The 17438-nt window shown below is 39.8% G+C and overlaps 1 protein-coding gene across 7 annotated transcripts in view; it reads right to left on the bottom strand.

Moving 5' to 3' along the window:
• Positions 1 to 17438, bottom strand: part of LOC131958481 (serine/threonine-protein kinase BRSK2) — a 171271-nt gene that overhangs the window by 104126 nt on the left and 49707 nt on the right. For all 7 annotated transcript variants that reach the window (XM_059323549.1, XM_059323554.1, XM_059323553.1 and 4 more), the window contains exon 3: positions 12607 to 12701. In XM_059323549.1, the coding sequence (XP_059179532.1) occupies positions 12607 to 12701 (95 nt within the window). The remainder of the gene's footprint in view (positions 1 to 12606; positions 12702 to 17438) is intronic.

Raw genomic sequence — 17438 nt, 5'->3', positions numbered from 1 at the left:
GGGTTACGTTTTGGTTTAAATGTGTATGTAAAAAAATATATTTTAACTATTTAACAACTGTGAATAACACATTAAGAGGTAGACGGCTGCAAGATTGGAGCCAGCGTTTCTTTCAGAATTTTTTACGGGGGGGGGGTGTGGGGTGTGGGGGGACTTGAAACTTTTAGGGGGTGTGACAGACATGCTTTGGCCCGTGGCCCGTACCCCCCCCCCAACCTCTTTCACCCCCCCCCCCCACCAAGATGATTGGAAGAAAAAACTCTGATTGCAGTTTTCTCTCATTAATTAATTGAAAATTTGAGTAATGCTTTGTTTACTCAGACGTCCGTGGACAGCGTGGTCGGATGGTAGACCGTACGAGTGCCAACCTGAAAGTCTCGCGTTCGTATCCAGGGGCTGGAGAACTTACATTCACTTGTGCATCTTATTTAAAAAAAAGAAACTCTCTAGCCTCTCATCTGTAACAAAAAGTGTTAAACCCACGGGTCCAAGTGTTAAACCCTCGGGTCCAAGCGTTAAACCCTTACGTCATGTAGCAAGAAGCGTTAAACCCCCGTGTCCAACAATCAGCGTTAAACCCTCGGGTCCAACAATCAGCGTTAAACCCTCGGGTCCAACAATCAGCGTTAAACTCTCAGGTCCAACAATCAGCGTTAAACCCTCGGGTCCAAACCGCCACTCCCAATTTTCGCTAACAAGGGCGGCCATTACCGTCCCATCAGCTCAAACAGGCTGTGGAAATGACGTATAATTCGCGCGTGTTCCGACAAGCAGGCTAAAAATAGCTTTCTGCCAATTAGCTTTTTTTTTCTTACCGCTGTTTGAAAACTAAATACCCTATACGATGTTGAAGGATCTACTATCGTGCGATACAGGGGAAGCAGAGTTACATTTTCCCAATTTATGCCGGGTACCTATTAGGACAGAGTCTAAACAGAGGTATAATATTATAGAACACAGAACTAACCACGCAGCGATGCACTTGAGCCAATCACCCCCCACCACACAGCTTACACATATGTGCTTTACCCCCTCCACTAGAGAACCCCCTACCCATTAACTAAAATGTTATGCCGTGTTTCTTTCAGGCATTTCTCTTGGTGGATAGAGGGGGGGGAGAGTTACGGGCATTGACCCCGGACGAAAATTATTTTTTTAAAAAAATATACCCATTAAACAGTGACCGACCCTCCCTCCTCCCCCACCTAGGGAGTTTCAGGTGCCCCCCCCCCTCTGAAAATGTAAAGTACCCCTTATTTCCCGGAGAAAAATGTCTAAAAGAAACTGAAATCATGACCACGCATCGAAGAAAGATTTAAAGCAAATATTTCTGGAACAATGCTAAGATTTTCATGTCTGAAAATAATCATTTAGGGTTCATTTAAAATTAGGTTTGGGATTAAGATTTACTTTAAGTATTAAATTAGATTTTGAATCAGGATTCGTGTAAAATTGTAATGGATATTTTGTATTAGGATCGGGTTTTGTTTCACATTTAAAGGTTCCGTATTAGGTATGGTGATGGATTTTAAATAAGGTTTAGAATTAGAATTGTTTAACATATCAAATTAGATTTAGTAAGAAGCCTGAACATTACACTTCAAAAGTTGTTAAGTATCAAAGCTGGTGCCTATATCGAATCAATAGGCTTAAGTATTATGGTTGGGGCTAAGTTTTAAATTAAGTTTAGTATTATCAGCGATTTGTTGACGTCACCACGCGAATTTAGTAGCCGCCCTCATCGATCAAAAACTGACGACTCGGCAGGAATGAGGTCGGAGACGAATGTGTCCTGTGGGTACCAGACTGTGTCTAATGTTCACTAACAGGAGTTGAGAGTTCCCCGCCCCTCCCCACACTCCGGACACTATGCCCCGTCCCTCCCTCACACTCCAGATACCATGCCCCGCCCCCTCCCCCACACTCCAGATACCATGCCCCGCCCCTCCCCCCACTCCAGGTACCATGCCCCGCCCCCTCCCCCACACTCCAGATACCATACCCCGCCCCTCACCCCACTCCAGGTACCATACCCCGCCCCCTCCCCCACACTCCAGATACCATGCCCCGCCCATCGTTTGTCACCTCTTTTCTCCACTTTAACACACCCTACAACTCGAGAAAGAAAAGCGGAAACCGAATCGATTTGGTTAATAAATTTGACCCCCCCCCGCACCCCCTCTCACCCCGACCCATATCGACCCCGACCCTTAACAAATCGCGTGTTTGATGCTATTATTCCGTGTGTAGTAGTGGCCTTTAGAACTCATTTGAGTAGGGAGGTGAGACGGTCCTACAGAGTCGGAGTAAGGAGGTGAGACGGTCACACGGAGTAAGGAGGAAAATCTGGACAGGAGGGAGTAGGGAGGAAATTCTGGACAGGAGGGAGTAGGGAGGAAATTCTGGACAGGAGGGAGTAGGGAGGAGATTCTAGACAGGGGGAGGAGATTCTGGACAGGAGTGAGTAGGGAGGAGTTTCTGGACAGGAGGGAGTAGGGAGGAGATTCTAGACAGGGGGAGGAGATCCTGGACAGGGGGGAGTAGGGAGGAATTTCTGGACAGGAGGGAGTAGGGAGGAGATTCTGGACAGGGGGGAGTAGGGAGGAGATTCTAGACAGGAGGGAGTAGGGAGGAGATTCTAGACAGGAGGGAGTAGGGAGGAGATTCTAGACAGGAGGGAGTAGGGAGGAGATTCTAGACAGGAGGGAGTAGGGAGGAGATTCTAGACAGGAGGGAGTAGGGAGGAGATTCTAGACAGGAGGGAGTAGGGAGGAGATTCTAGACAGGAGGGAGTAGGGAGGAGATTCTGGACAGGAGGGAGTAGGGAGGAGATTCTGGACATGAGGGAGTAGGGAGGAGATTCTGGACTGAATGGAGGAGATTCCGGACAGTGGGGGGGGGGGGAGGAGATTCTGGACAGGGGGAGGAGATTCTGGATAGGAGGGAGTAGGGAGGAGATTCTAGATATGGAGGATATTCTGGCTGGAGTAGGGATGAGATTCTGGATTCGACTAGGGAGATAGTGGATTGGAGAGAGTAGAGATTCTGTAGTATTGGGAGCAGGGAGGAGAAGTTAGGGGAAGTAGGAAGGGAATATGGAGGAGATTCTAGAATGGAGGGAAGATGGATATTTTGGATTGTTGTGAGTAAGATGATTTTTTATATTGGACAAAAACTAAGGTTTGACCAACGTCGTTTATATAAATTGTAATCAAATTATGAACATCGTATATTATCGAGATGAAACCAACCCTAGCCTTAAGCCAAAAATATGCAACTCTTGGCATAGATTCAATAACGTTTGCTAAGAAAGAAAACACACTTTTGGGAGCCCCTAGTCACAGATATAAAGGTCAAATGTGCACGCTATAATTATATTAATTAAATCTAATTTCAATGTAGCGTAAACAAAAGATTAATTAAATTGAGAAAGAATGTAATTTAAACAGAATTTTTGTAATCAATATTTGGTTATGCATTGCGGCTGTCCTTACGGTGTTGGGTATGGGGGTTTGGGAGGTGAGGGGGGAGGGGGGAGGGGATGGATATAGAGTGAGGAGGAAATGGCAATATAGTGTAAGGAGTTGGAGAAAGAGAGGGTGAGGGTAATGAGGTGGGAGAGGGGGAGAGGGGGAGATTGGAGGTGGCGAATAGGGGTACGGGTAAAGAGTTGAGGTTGAAATGGGGGTGGGTGTGAAAGGGAGGAGAGGGTGTAAAGAGGTAGGGATGAGAGTGAGGGATATATTTATGAGAAAGGGCGAGTGGGGGAGGGGGTGGGGGGTTATCAGAAAAAATCTTTGCCCTGACAGTGACCCCTATTTAGGTATTCATAGAAATATAAAACGTCTAACTAAATCAGCACCCGGTATTTTTAGATATGGACTTAAGTGACCTTGACGTTCTGCAGTACTCTCTATCCATACAGGGGCAGGTAACTCTTTCCATGAATACCCAAGATGAATATTATCCTCGACGCCTGAGACCATGATTACATCAATATGAACATTAAAGATGTATTATAGATGTAAAAAAAAAGATACTCCACATCTTAATCAACCACTTTGTCAAATACAATTAACTTGTTGATCTACTCGGTATTCAAACCCAAGTCGTCTGGTATGCTATATCGGATGCATTCACTCTCCGCCACATCCCCTCCCTAAACTATTATTTGTTGTTGTTTTTGCTGTTGTTGTTTGTCATTGTTATAGCTGTTGTTTTAACTGTTGTTAATAATGCTGTTGCTATTGTTGTTGTTGGTGGTGGCGGTGGTGTGCAGTTTTTGCTGTTGTTGTTGCTATTGTTGTTGTTGTGGTAATTGTTGATGTTGTTGTTGTCTATTTTCGATTCGGTTCCACATTTGATGTCTATCTTCTACATCTTTGATATCCAACAATCTATTTCTGCTACTTGTTGTGTACTATAATTTGAATGTCTATTTTCCTTTCATCTTCATGTTAGACATGTTGTGATCTGTATGTGGTTTGCGTATTTCACGAAATTCCCGTCCAGTTAGCTTGTATTGTAGTTAAGTCATCAATAGTAGGATTTTAAAAAATGTATAGATCTATATTTTTTTCACACACACATTGAAGCCATCTGCATAAGTTATGATTTATAAACGGTGATATATAAAAATAACATTTAAAAAGGATTTAAATTCTGAATTAAAATATCAAAACACAACTGTTTTTTTATTCACAGTTCCGTCTAGGTTGAAAAATCGGGAAAATCGGCAGTTGCGTGAGTGCTAAAAATAGCATCGCTCAGGACAATGAGAAAACAAAGGCGTGGCTTTGAAAAAAATATGGGGATGACACCGGACTCAAGACAAAAACAAAGGCGGAATCTCCGGCCGGCGTTACTTAATCCGTCTGATCAGGATCATGTTGGGTTAGTCTCGATAATTTTACATGTCACTGAGGACTAAATGGAACCATATGCACAGTGCCGCGCCATGTTATTTAGCGCCCTAGGCAAAACGTATTAAAACGCCCCCTTTGACACAAATTAATTGCTAAAACATATGTATAAGAAAACAATTAATTAAAAGTGACATATTAATTTATTATCAATTGGATACACTTTATAAGTAGACCTCAAAATCAAATTTTACTTGCCTCCTTCGTCGCAAAAGTTTGTACTAATTCCTTCATTTCCAGTTTGCAAGCGTAATCATATTCTATTGAAATTGTTGCTAAGTCCACGAGTCTACTTTGTACTTTACGACAATGCCCCCCCCCCCCCTAGAAAATGTCGCCCCCCCCCCTTACCCCACTCCCGCTCTCCCGAGAGAAAAAAGTCTGGGAAAAAAAACCACTGGAAAAAACAACCATAGTAGTGTTGGGCGTTATGCAGACCGCCCAAGTTGAGTTCCAGAACGGAACTTACCTGTTTTAAGTTTGACTTTCTTTGTAGAATGTATGTATTGTGTGATTATGTAATGATTTTTTGTTTGTTTTTGAAAAATAATAGGTTATAAATGATATAGATTCCAGCCTACAATTGTTATATACACATCCTATAGGAGAGGGCGAAAAATATAAAAATGACACATAATTAATTAGAGAATTAATTTGCGACTAAGACGATTTTAGACGCATTTGTTGCACTATCTCATACTAGATCTATATGTCTACTAACATTAAGTATTGCAATCTACAACGACCACTGATGTGTAATTTTTTCAACTTGATGCTAAAAAAAGCCTACCAAACTATTTTGTTTAGAACTTCTGTTCTATATCATTTTTACAGTAGCAAATAATAACTTAAATTTGTATTTATAAGTAAGCGGTCAACCTAAGTTGCAGGAATTTGAAATGAATTAAAGTTAAGCAACGAATTATCTCCCAATTGGAAATCCAAATGTCAACATTTCATTCAAGGGAAATAACTTTCACAAGAGTATCTAAATTAACAAAATGTACTAAGACATGCTTGAAAAACACAATAAAACGCTCTAAATTTCATTACTAAATAATTATAACAAATCTTTTATATTAGTTATGTAACGGTGTCAAAAATATATTTTACTCTTTGATTACTTAACTGTAGGTTTTGTTTGAAAAGTCTAAACATCGTAGCTTTTTTAAAACAAACTTCTAGTCAACTTTGAAGACCTGCATGTATTTACATTTCCTAGGACTTGCGATTGAAGCGTGTTTATTGAAAAAAAAATTATAATAAATTTCGGATTCCCTTATTAAAGGATGACTTTCATAAAATTAATTTAAAATGCCAACAGCTTAAGACGTATCTATAAGTATCGATTAAATATTTAAAAAAATTGTAATTTGAAAAAAAAAAGTTTACGGTTAGTTATAAATTCTAGCCTATATAAATTATATATTAATACTTTAAGAGTGGTAATTTAGATTCCTAAAAACTAAAGATTTTTCGGCTAGAGAACGACTACGTTTCTTTATAGTGTGTTCCGTCCTGAAATGAAATCATCTAACTTACGATAAACTCGGCTACTCTATATGCTTTACTACATTCACAACACTTATCAAACTTCGATACCTAAACATAACTAGACTCGATACTCCAGAACTACGCAGAGGCGTAGCGAGGGGGGGGGGAGGGGGTGCGGACCGTACCGGGTGACACCATTTAGGGGGGTGACACCAAGGTAAAAAAATAGCAAAATATATAGAGTAAAATGATAATTCCACTTAATTAAGTGATTAATTCGAGTGTTTAAGAGGTGGAAATCGAAAGTTTGAGGGGGGGGGGGGGTGCAAATAATAGAAAATTGAAAGTTTGTCCCCGGGGGGGGGGGGGGGGGGTGACACCATTAAGTGCCGCGCACCGGGTGACACCTGACCTCGCTACGCCACTGGAACTACGACATCAACTCGCTTAACTTCACCAAGCACTACAAACAATACTTCCAATCAATTTCACTGGACCAACTACTATACATGTTAACAGTCAACACAATTCGATACCTTAATACCTCAATACTTGATAGTCCCGAGCTCCAGAACCTCGATATCTAATCGTCTACAATCTCATTTCTCTACTACCAATCAGATACCACTAGACCTTCAACTACACAACAGCCTAATAAAAAGCACGAAGCTTTAACACTTCGATATTAAGTATTTTAATCAATCTCTATAACAATTTATTAAACCAGTTTTCTAAAAACGCCAAATATCGGCTGAAATTAAATTTCTAACATTACTTTAAATTGTAAAATAAAAAAATACACGCTTGTGACATCACACTATCTGACCCTCAACCACGTCACAAAATTACGGACCCCCCCCCTTTTTCTCCTTACGAGTGTGACGTCATTTAAAAAAAGGGTGGGGGGGGGGGATAGCGTGGCGGGTGTTAACTCTGGACAAGATCCAGACTTTCCAGCCTTGTATAGGGCTGGTAAGTAGGTCACAAACCAGTTCTACGGCACAATAAAGCCTGAATGAGCCATAGAACTGGTTGGTGACCTACTTACAAGCCCTATTGTTTGGCCCAACTGTCCAGCTGGCCGTCACCACTGGGACAGACGTCCGGCGCGCGCTCAAATTGACTCAATAAACGGCGTGACCTAGTTTCCTGCATTGTGAGGCGCCCCAGATAATAAAGACGGCGTGGGGGCGTGAGTGGGTGTGTATGGGGGGGGGGAAGATGCACGTTCTTTGTCGCCAAGTGTCATACTGGCGATGACTGTAGGATCAAGAAGATTCTAGAAAAGCGTGGAACGTTTTTTTTTAAAGTCATAACTTGTCTTAATTAATTGTTTAGTCGTTAACTTAAAAAAAACAACTTATTTTTAGAAATATTTTTTTTTTTCGGGTCTTTGAACTTTAAATTTTTTCCCCACTTTGGTAGCCTATTTCAAGTGTGTATTTCATAAACAATATCCTATATAAGGTTCTTGCTATCCAACCTAGTAGGGAGTAGGTTTAAACCTCAAAGTAATTATGACTTGACCGATCCCATTAATCAATGAGCAAGCTAAAGACGGCAACACATTAGCCGACGTAAAAGTTCTCAACGGTGTCTACAAGTACCATGAGAGACCTCGACATAAACTACACCCAGATTTATTCACTTTCATTTTAAAGTAGGACGAGCACACTGATGGGAGATTTGGTTTAATCAGTTGCTTTCAGGGATCTCTTCAGGGGGGGGGGGGGGGGGTCGATGAACGCCTACCGACCCCAAACGAAATATAATTTTTATAGAAAAAGATATACCAGTGCCACCCCCCCCCCCCCGACTCAGTTAGGTTTAAACAAGTTAGGTTAGGTTTAATCAAGTTAGGTTAGGTTTTATCAAGTTAGGTTAGGTTTAAACAAGTTAGGTTAGGTTTAATCAAGTTAGGTTAGGTTTTATCAAGTTAGGTTAGGTCTAATCAAGTTAGGTTAGGTTTTATCAAGTTAGGTTAGGTTTTATCAAGTTAGGTTAGGTTTTATCAAGTTAGGTTAGGTCTAATCAAGTTAGGTTAGGTTTTATCAAGTTAGGTTAGGTTTTATCAAGTTAGGTTAGGTTTTATCAAGTTAGGTTAGGTTTTATCAAGTTAGGTTAGGTTTTATCAAGTTAGGTTAGGTTTTATCAAGTTAGGTTAGGTTTTATCAAGTTAGGTTAGGTTTAATCAAGTTAGGTTAGGTTTTATCAAGTTAGGTTAGGTTTAATCAAGTTAGGTTAGGTTTAATCAAGTTAGGTTAGGTTTTATCAAGTTAGGTTAGGTCTAATCAAGTTAGGTTAGGTTTTATCAAGTTAGGTTAGGTTTTATCAAGTTAGGTTAGGTTTTATCAAGTTAGGTTAGGTCTAATCAAGTTAGGTTAGGTTTTATCAAGTTAGGTTAGGTTTTATCAAGTTAGGTTAGGTTTTATCAAGTTAGGTTAGGTTTTATCAAGTTAGGTTAGGTTTTATCAAGTTAGGTTAGGTTTTATCAAGTTAGGTTAGGTTTTATCAAGTTAGGTTAGGTTTAATCAAGTTAGGTTAGGTCTAATCAAGTTAGGTTAGGTTTTATCAAGTTAGGTTAGGTTTTATCAAGTTAGGTTAGGTTTTATCAAGTTAGGTTAGGTTTTATCAAGTTAGGTTAGGTTTTATCAAGTTAGGTTAGGTTTTATCAAGTTAGGTTAGGTTTAATCAAGTTAGGTTAGGTTTAATCAAGTTAGGTTAGGTTTAATCAAATTAGGTTAGGTTTTATCAAGTAAGGTTTAATCAGTTAATGTTAGGTAATCAGGTTAGCTTAGCTACTCAAGTTAGGTTAAGTTTAATGAGGTTAGGTTTAATCAAGTTAGGTTAGGTTTTATCAAGTTAGGTTAGGTTTAATCAAATTAGGCTTAATCAGGTTAGATTAGGTTGAATTAAGTTAGGCTAGGTTAGGTTAGGTTCTATTATATTATGTTTAAAAAAGCTAGGCTTATGTAGTTGAAATAAAGAAACAAACTAAAAGGTACATCAATACAAAAGTTGAGAACCACCGCCTTATAAATGCGACCGGTTTTAATTGCCTATCTGAGAACCACCGCCTTATAAATGCGACAGGTTTTAATTGCCTATCTATAACGTTAAATAGAATGGAGCTTTCTTGTGGCTTTAGATTTATTACAAAAAAGTCCCCGTGAAAGTAGCATCTCAGGTTTACTCAATTCCGTTAGGTGGTACCAAGATACATGCCATCAATTGTATTTTTACACCGAGGATTTGAATACGGTTAGTAATCGATTTTAGCCGGACTTAAACTCGGTCAGCAAACGAGTCTTGACACATTCGGCCAGTAATCGAATCCAGACGTATTTGGTTAGCAAAAGATTCTTGACATATTCAGACAGTAATCGATTCCAGACGTATTCGGTCAGCAAAAGATTCTTGACATATTCAGACAGTAATCGATTCCAGACGTATTCGGTCTGTAATATGATACCTGATATAATCGGTCAGTAATCGATTTCAGACATATTCGGTGAGTAGACTATTCTTGACATATCTAGTCAATAACAGATTTTAGACATATCTTGATATTTAGTTTCTTGCATAAAAAATTGTGGGGGGGGGGGGGGGGGAGGGGGAAGGAGAGATAGTTAGCAAGGACTTTCCACTGACAAATATAACTGTATACGAGGAAGATGGTCAAAGAGATTTTCAGGACCAGTTTTATATATGTGTTTGATAAAGGGGACTTAACTCAAATTTTTTAAAAGAGAAAAGCTGAATGGGTGGGGGTAGGGGGGGGGGGGGAAGATCGACAAGGGGTGTGGTTTATATGCAGTTTCAACAAAATAATCCCTTTTTAAGTTAACATAAAAAAATATTCACGAATAAATGAGAATTTCAATATGAATTTCAATATGAGAATTTCAAAAATATTCTTCAAGTACAAAAAATAATTAGTTTAGGCTTATAAATTCAAAACATTTGTATGTCAAACATTGTATCAGGGCAATGTATAAACATTGACTCACTTAAAGCGACAATCGATTTTTCTGTCACTATTCATCCTCTTGTAGCCAGGAACCACCACTCCCACCCCGTACATATTCCTCTAACAATAATGTAATTCTATAAAGAAAGAATAATGCCCCAACCCTATCCAAGCCACTGCATGTTTGTGTACATCTATGTGTGTACATGTCTTTGACTTTGTACACGTGTTTTAAAGTCATGACCTTAAATTCAACATTAATGTTATATTTTTATTTGGTTAAATAAATACTTTACAATAAAAATAAGAGATTTCGTTTAAATAAAATTTCGTGTAAAAAAAAAACAAAAAAAAAAAAACAAAAAAAAAACGGGTACATCGTTATTTTTAACCTTGCCAATTAAATAAAAATAAAATCCATTTATCAGCCCCCCCCACCTCCCCCTCCGCCCACTCTAGAACCACGCTCCGCGCGTGTAGCCCTTTTAAACAGATTAAAAGTCAGCGACACACTCACCCAATGCAAACAGCTGACGTCAAGAGAATCAAGGGCGAATAACCCAATAAGACAAATTAATGACGTCATGTGGGGGTTTTAGTCTCTAGGCTTGTATTGTGAGGGAAGACTCAAAAGTGTTTTTTATTTTTTCATTTTAGAACAAATAAGTTGCAGAAAATGGACAAAAATCCCCCGTTAATTCTAATTTGGGAAATTGTACTAATTTGGTTAGAGCTATTAAATTAGGCACAAATTTATATTGAGTTTGGACCTACTGAACATAAAAATAATTTAAGTAGGTCGGCTTTTTAAGGCACTGCATAACGGTTTAAGCGTATGTCTAGGATTTAGGAAACGCGTGCAACATTCGTTTTTACGTTTGAAAATAAGTCTGTTTTTCAAAATGAGGAACCGGAAATTAAATACAACACAATTTTTTAAAAAAAGGTAAAAAAAAGACAAAACAAAACAAAACAAATTATAGCTAAAATATAAAATATAAATAATATAAATAAATAACGAATCGGAAATGAAACAAAAACATTAAAGAATCTTAAATAACAACAAAACAATAAAAAAACAACTAATAACAAATTGGAAATAAGTCGATTAAAAAAGGTAAATCGGAAATTAAAAGAAAAAAACCCAAATGTTTTAAAAATACGAATAGCAAATAAAAACAAGTGATTAAAAAACTGAATCAGAAACAAAATAAGACAATTTTAAAAAATAAATACAAATTGGAAATTAAAAAAAAATGTACTAGGAAAAAAGATTATCTACTTGAATGACGTAAGGCATTATTAGTGTTGACGTCTGCTAAGGAAGCGTGCGATGGCCCGAAGCCGTAGCTGCAGTTTTAAACCTAGGGGGCCGTATAATTGTTGACAGCCGGGGTGGGTGTGTGTCTGGGGGGTGGGGTGCGGGCGGCTCTGTGGTATGTACGTCAAAGTTGAAAAAAAAATAACAACCCGGAAGTGACGCAGTAGTTGACGTGCAGTATGTAATCGAATCTTACACAATTAGGGAGGAGGGGGTGGGGGTAAGAGTTATCTGTTGTTAAAAAGACGTTGTGGGTTGGAAAAATGTAGATCGGAACTGTGGTATGTGTATGTTTAGTGTTCGAAAACTTATAGAAAAGAAAGCATTCTGTTTTTTTTTAAAATTAATTAACTGATAATTAAAAACTGCCCCCCCCCAAACAAAAAATAAATTAAAATAAAAAAATAAATCTCCCTTACTCGATGTCATTCCATATAGCTTCTCCCTAAAATGTAGTAACCAGAATAACAATAACCCATTTTGTTTTACACTTCAAAGAGATGGGTTAGCTGATATATATATATATATATATATATATATATATATATATATATATATATATATATATATATATATATATATACTTATTATACTTATTTATATATGTATGTTTTATCTATACTAGATTACATTGTAGCCCTTGAGCATCCCGTTCATAAGTCCACAAGAACACATTTTAGCCCATCATCATTCCTGTGGACCCCTTGTGGAGCATAAGGACCACTAAAAACCATTGTAGCCCTATAATACCCAATACTCTACATAAACTCACTAAAAACCATTGCACTTCCATAAAAACCCATCCTATGCATCAGCCCACTAAAAACCAACTGTAGCCCGATAAAAACCCAATACTATACATCAACCCACTAAAAAACCCACTGAAGCCCTGTCCTTACCTTCATGAGAACCGACTCGCTCAGCTTCTCTCTGTTGACTATTTTGATGGCCACCCTCTTGCCTGAGACACAGTGTACTCCAAGTTTGACCAGGCCTGAAAACAAAACAAATTTAGTAAATGGCAAGTTTTTTGACACAATAGTAAGGAATGGTTTTGGTCCACACACCACGCCCCCTAAAGAGCGCACCACGTCCTTCTAAGCGCACACCACGCCCTCCAAAGCGCACACTACGCCCTCCAAAGCGCACACCACGCCCTCCAAAGTGCACACCACGCCCTCCAAAGCGCACACCACGCCCTCCAAAGCGCACACCACGCACTCCAAAGTGCACACCACGCCCTCCAAAGCGCACACCACGCCCTCCAAATCGCACACCACGCCCTCCAAAGTGCACACCACGCCCTCCAACGCACACACCACGCCCTCCAACGCGCACACCACGCACTCCAAAGCACACACCACGCCCTCCAAAAAACACACAACGCCTTCCAAGGTACACACCACGCCTTTTTACCCACACACCACGCTCTCCAAAGCACACACCACGCCCTCCAAAAAAACACACAACGCCTCCAACCCACACACCACGCCCTCCAAAAAACACACCACACCCTCAAAAAATCACACCACGCCCTCTAAAGCACAGACCACGCACTCCACGTCACCTCGCACAATGAGAGAACTGCCAACATTCCAAAACACAAACACACACACAGATTCTAAGCATAACGTGATAGTCCACAACATAATTCCCCCCCCTCCCTCCACGTCGCAAATATCCAAAGATTTCTAAAACATAACTCCCGAAGAACTAGACAGCAAAACCGATCTGCACCCCTAGAGTGTTGCTCACCCCCCCCCCCCCTCCCGAGTTCTAGTACGCCCCTCCCCCCCCCCCCCCTCCCCCACCGACCAGTATTAGTCGACCCACTCAATACCCCATACCTCAGGCAGAAATTCACCGATATCGATACGACGATTACCGAATCCATCTAAATGTAAAACACAAAAATCCCACCACCAAAAATATCACACACAAAAATCCCCAACCCTTAAATCACAGAAAAATATCTGACAAAACACTAGTTTTCGGTCCATATTTTTAGTCCCGATTTTCAACAAACTATAAAAAAATGTGAAGGGAAATAAGAAATGGGACAATAAATATCTTGGCCTAAGGAAAAAGAGCACGCTAGCTGTAGTATAGACTGGATATCATTGTGAGTATTGTCGGACTGTATATTATGTCGGAATGGTGGGATCTAAAGGGTGGCTATGGGGTAAGCGCCCCCACCCCACATTCGCCCCCCCCCCCTCCCCCGCCTGAGATATATTTTAATTTTTTTCAAGGTAAAATGTAGGATTATCGGAAATACAAAAATCTTTTCATCATCACTGCTGAAGTGTGGGACGCCAACCAAAGATCTTCAGAGTCCTCTGTCCTGCTGGGGTATGGGCCGCCAACCAAAGATCTCCAGAGTCCTCTGTCCTGCTGGGGTATGGGCCGCCAACCAAAGATATCCAGAGTCCTCTGTCCTGTGGTATCTTCTCAACCTGACTCCAGGTGTAGCTTTGTGGTTTCAGCAACAAGTCTTTTGGACAATTAATTTAACGATATTTTATAAAATGTTATGGGGTTGTCAGTAGAATATATGACTAGGGTAGTGGCGGTCTGTAGAATATAGGACTGAGGTAGTGGCGGTCTGTAGAATATAGGACTGAGTTAGTGGCGGTCTGTAGAATATAGGACTAGGGTAGTGGCGGTCTGTAGAATATAGGACTAGGGTAGTGGCGGTCTGTAGAATATAGGACTAGGGTAGTGGTGGTCTATAGAATATAGGACTAGGGTAGTGGCGGTCTGTATAGGACTAGGGTAGTGGCGGTCTGTATAGGACTAGGGTAGTGGCGGTCTGTAGAGACTGAGGTAGTGGCGGTCTGTAGAATATAGCACTAGGGTAGTGGCGGTCTGTAGAATGTGCGACTAGGGCAGTGGCGGTCTGTAGAGACTGAGGTAGTGGCGGTCTGTAGAATATAGGACTAGGGTAGTGGCGGTCTGTAGAATATAGGACTAGGGTAGTGGCGGTCTGTAGAATATAGGACTAGGGTAGTGGCGGTCTGTAGAATGTGCGACTAGGGCAGTGGCGGTCTGTAGAGACAAGAGTAGTGGCGGTCTCTTGAATATAGGACTAGGGTTAAGATCCTCCAATGGTTATTTGAACACACGTCTGGGATTTAAGATAGGATGGAACCGCTGGACGCAAAAAAAAAAAAATGATAAGAAAAAAGAATTGACACATTCTCTAGATCGAGTCGTCTGCCCTTGGAACAGTTCCAAAACAATTTATCACTATAATTCTTTTTTTTTTTTTAAAGTTATGACTTGTTAGAGGTTTAGATGTGAAGGATTCTTGAGAATAAGATTTAAATGTATGGCTAGTTGATTTAATATTTCAATACTTAATGCTGATTTATATATTTATATATGTAGGCCTTTTATAATTGTATGTGTGTGTGTGTGTGTGTGTGTAGGTCAACATTTCCTCTAAGGAGAAAAAGCTAGTGTGCAACGTGTATTTTGTGTGCGGGTTGTTCTAAAAGTCTTATACAAGAATGTTATGTTTTCTATATCAATGTTGTGGCACCGAAATAGAAAATGTTACGGTATAGCAACTGGTAAGCAGCGCCACCAACCTTTCTAACTGTGCGGGGAGGGGGGGGGGGGGGGGAAAGGGGAGACACTTTTTCACAGACAAGGGGTGCAAAATTGATAATCCGCCCCGGGCGCCGTAATAGATAGCTACGCCTCTGCGGCGGCGCAGCTTAGAGGGAACAAAGGTGTACGTATATGTATGTGTATATTGACTATTGGCGCCATTGGTCGACCCCCCCCCCCCTCCAGTGCTATATTAGATTCACCACAAAGGTAACATTAATGTACTTGGCCAAGGCAACATTCTTATCCCTTGACGCCAATAAAAGAAATCATTTTTATAGCACATTTTTTTAATATCTCCTATTAAATGTAAATCTATAAATAGATCTGACACAATATCTGCCGTTTGCTCGCTGTGTAACGAGAGCGCCCTGGCCAAATCGATACCGTGTTGTCTCGATACAAGGATTCCTCGATACTTGACGGGTTAAGATTCTGGAGAGGCACTCTCCCACTTCCTCTAGTTTGGTGGCGTGTTTAAACCGGATTAATGTGGCATTGTCTAATTACCGGAAACTTTCAAGTTCACGAGTTAACTTGTAAAAGTTACATTTTAAAGATTAAAAAACAAAAACAAACAGAAAAAAAAACCCCACAAAAAACACACAAAAAACAACAACCCACATTTATGGGTCCTGCATAGTGGGGCAAATATATAGTTTTCAAACGAAATAACTGTTTGGCTTTAAAATTTTTTAAAAAAAGGAAGAAAAATTTAGATATTAGAATATACTATAAATCATACAATAAAAATTTACCATGTTTTAACTTAAATATATAAATTTTATGAAGGTATTATGAACATATAATTTTATTTTTTACACCCCTAACCAAATACAGTTGTATAGAACAGGGGTCTCCAAACTTTTCAGCCCGAAGGGCCGCATTAACTATCAAATATCAGTTCGGGGGCCAAAGTTTCTTCCACGCATATATAATTTATATAGAAATATATACACATTTTAAATCCCCCCCCCCTCCCATGAGAAAAAGTCTGTACGAAACACTGTCGGGGGCCGACAACACACTCGTGGTCTAAGTATGTACTCCTTGGGCAAATTCAAAAACCCACCCGCTATTTTTTGAACTTGTCTCTAAGGAAGTCATTTGCTTGCAATTCAACGGACCTCCATCTGCAGTTCATCTGGGCAACTGGTTACATTTGCTTCAAATGGGTTTTGAAACAGTCTCACTTCTTCTGCCTTTGAATCCTAGTACGAAAACCGCTATTGAAACTGCAGCTGGATGTCTTTGATGATCTCGCATGCAAATGTTGTGGGGAACTCAGTTGTTGCTTCAGCCATGAAGACCTTGCACTGCTGAAAGTACGTCAAGTTGGTGCCCTGTACTTGTTCCAAAAACATGGAACAGCTGTCCAGCGACACACCCATTGCAATTGCAAAATTGCGAAACTTTTCACTATTTGATTCACAATGTTTTCATCAATGTCTGCAACACGGAGGGCAATGGTATTCACACCCAAAGCTATATTTTCAAATTGTTTTGAATTTTCTAGGCAAATTTCCTCAGCCACTTCTAACAAACTTTTTTTTCCGTGAACAAAAAGATCTACGAGGGCCGGATGAGAGGACCTCGCGGGCCGCATCCGGCCCGCGGGCCGTAGTTTGGAGACCCCTGGTATAGAAGTTTGATAGCTTCAATAAAAAATCAACCATAAAAGTTTGTCATTTTTTAGACACCGTATTTTCTGACGTTTAAGACAGCTGGGCGTTTTACACGAACCACAACACTTCCAGTTATTTAAATATATAGTTTGTGATACCTTACTTCTATAAGACGACCAACATTTTTTTAGATGATTTCCTGGCATAAAAAGTAGTGTTGTACAAGACGGACATTTGTAGGAAAAATCTTCGTTAGAGACAAAATAGTTGTGTTAATTAGATTCATCCATTCATTAAAAAAAAAACAACAACAACAACAAAAATAAACCGGGAGTGATCTCCGGGGGATGGCAACTCGGGATATAGACATAATTTTTAATCCATTTTTAATTACTTAATATTTTTAAAATAAAATAGAATCTCATAGAAAAAAGAATTACGCACCAAGTAAACGCCAAACAATATGTGTATAATAGTGTGGAGTAGTATTA

Source organism: Physella acuta, unplaced genomic scaffold (assembly GCF_028476545.2).
Source record: "Physella acuta isolate Inbredline_101_S28 unplaced genomic scaffold, ASM2847654v3 ptg001329l, whole genome shotgun sequence".
NCBI classification, from domain to species: Eukaryota; Metazoa; Mollusca; class Gastropoda; family Physidae; genus Physella; species Physella acuta.
This window is presented reverse-complemented; position numbering and strand designations above follow the sequence as displayed.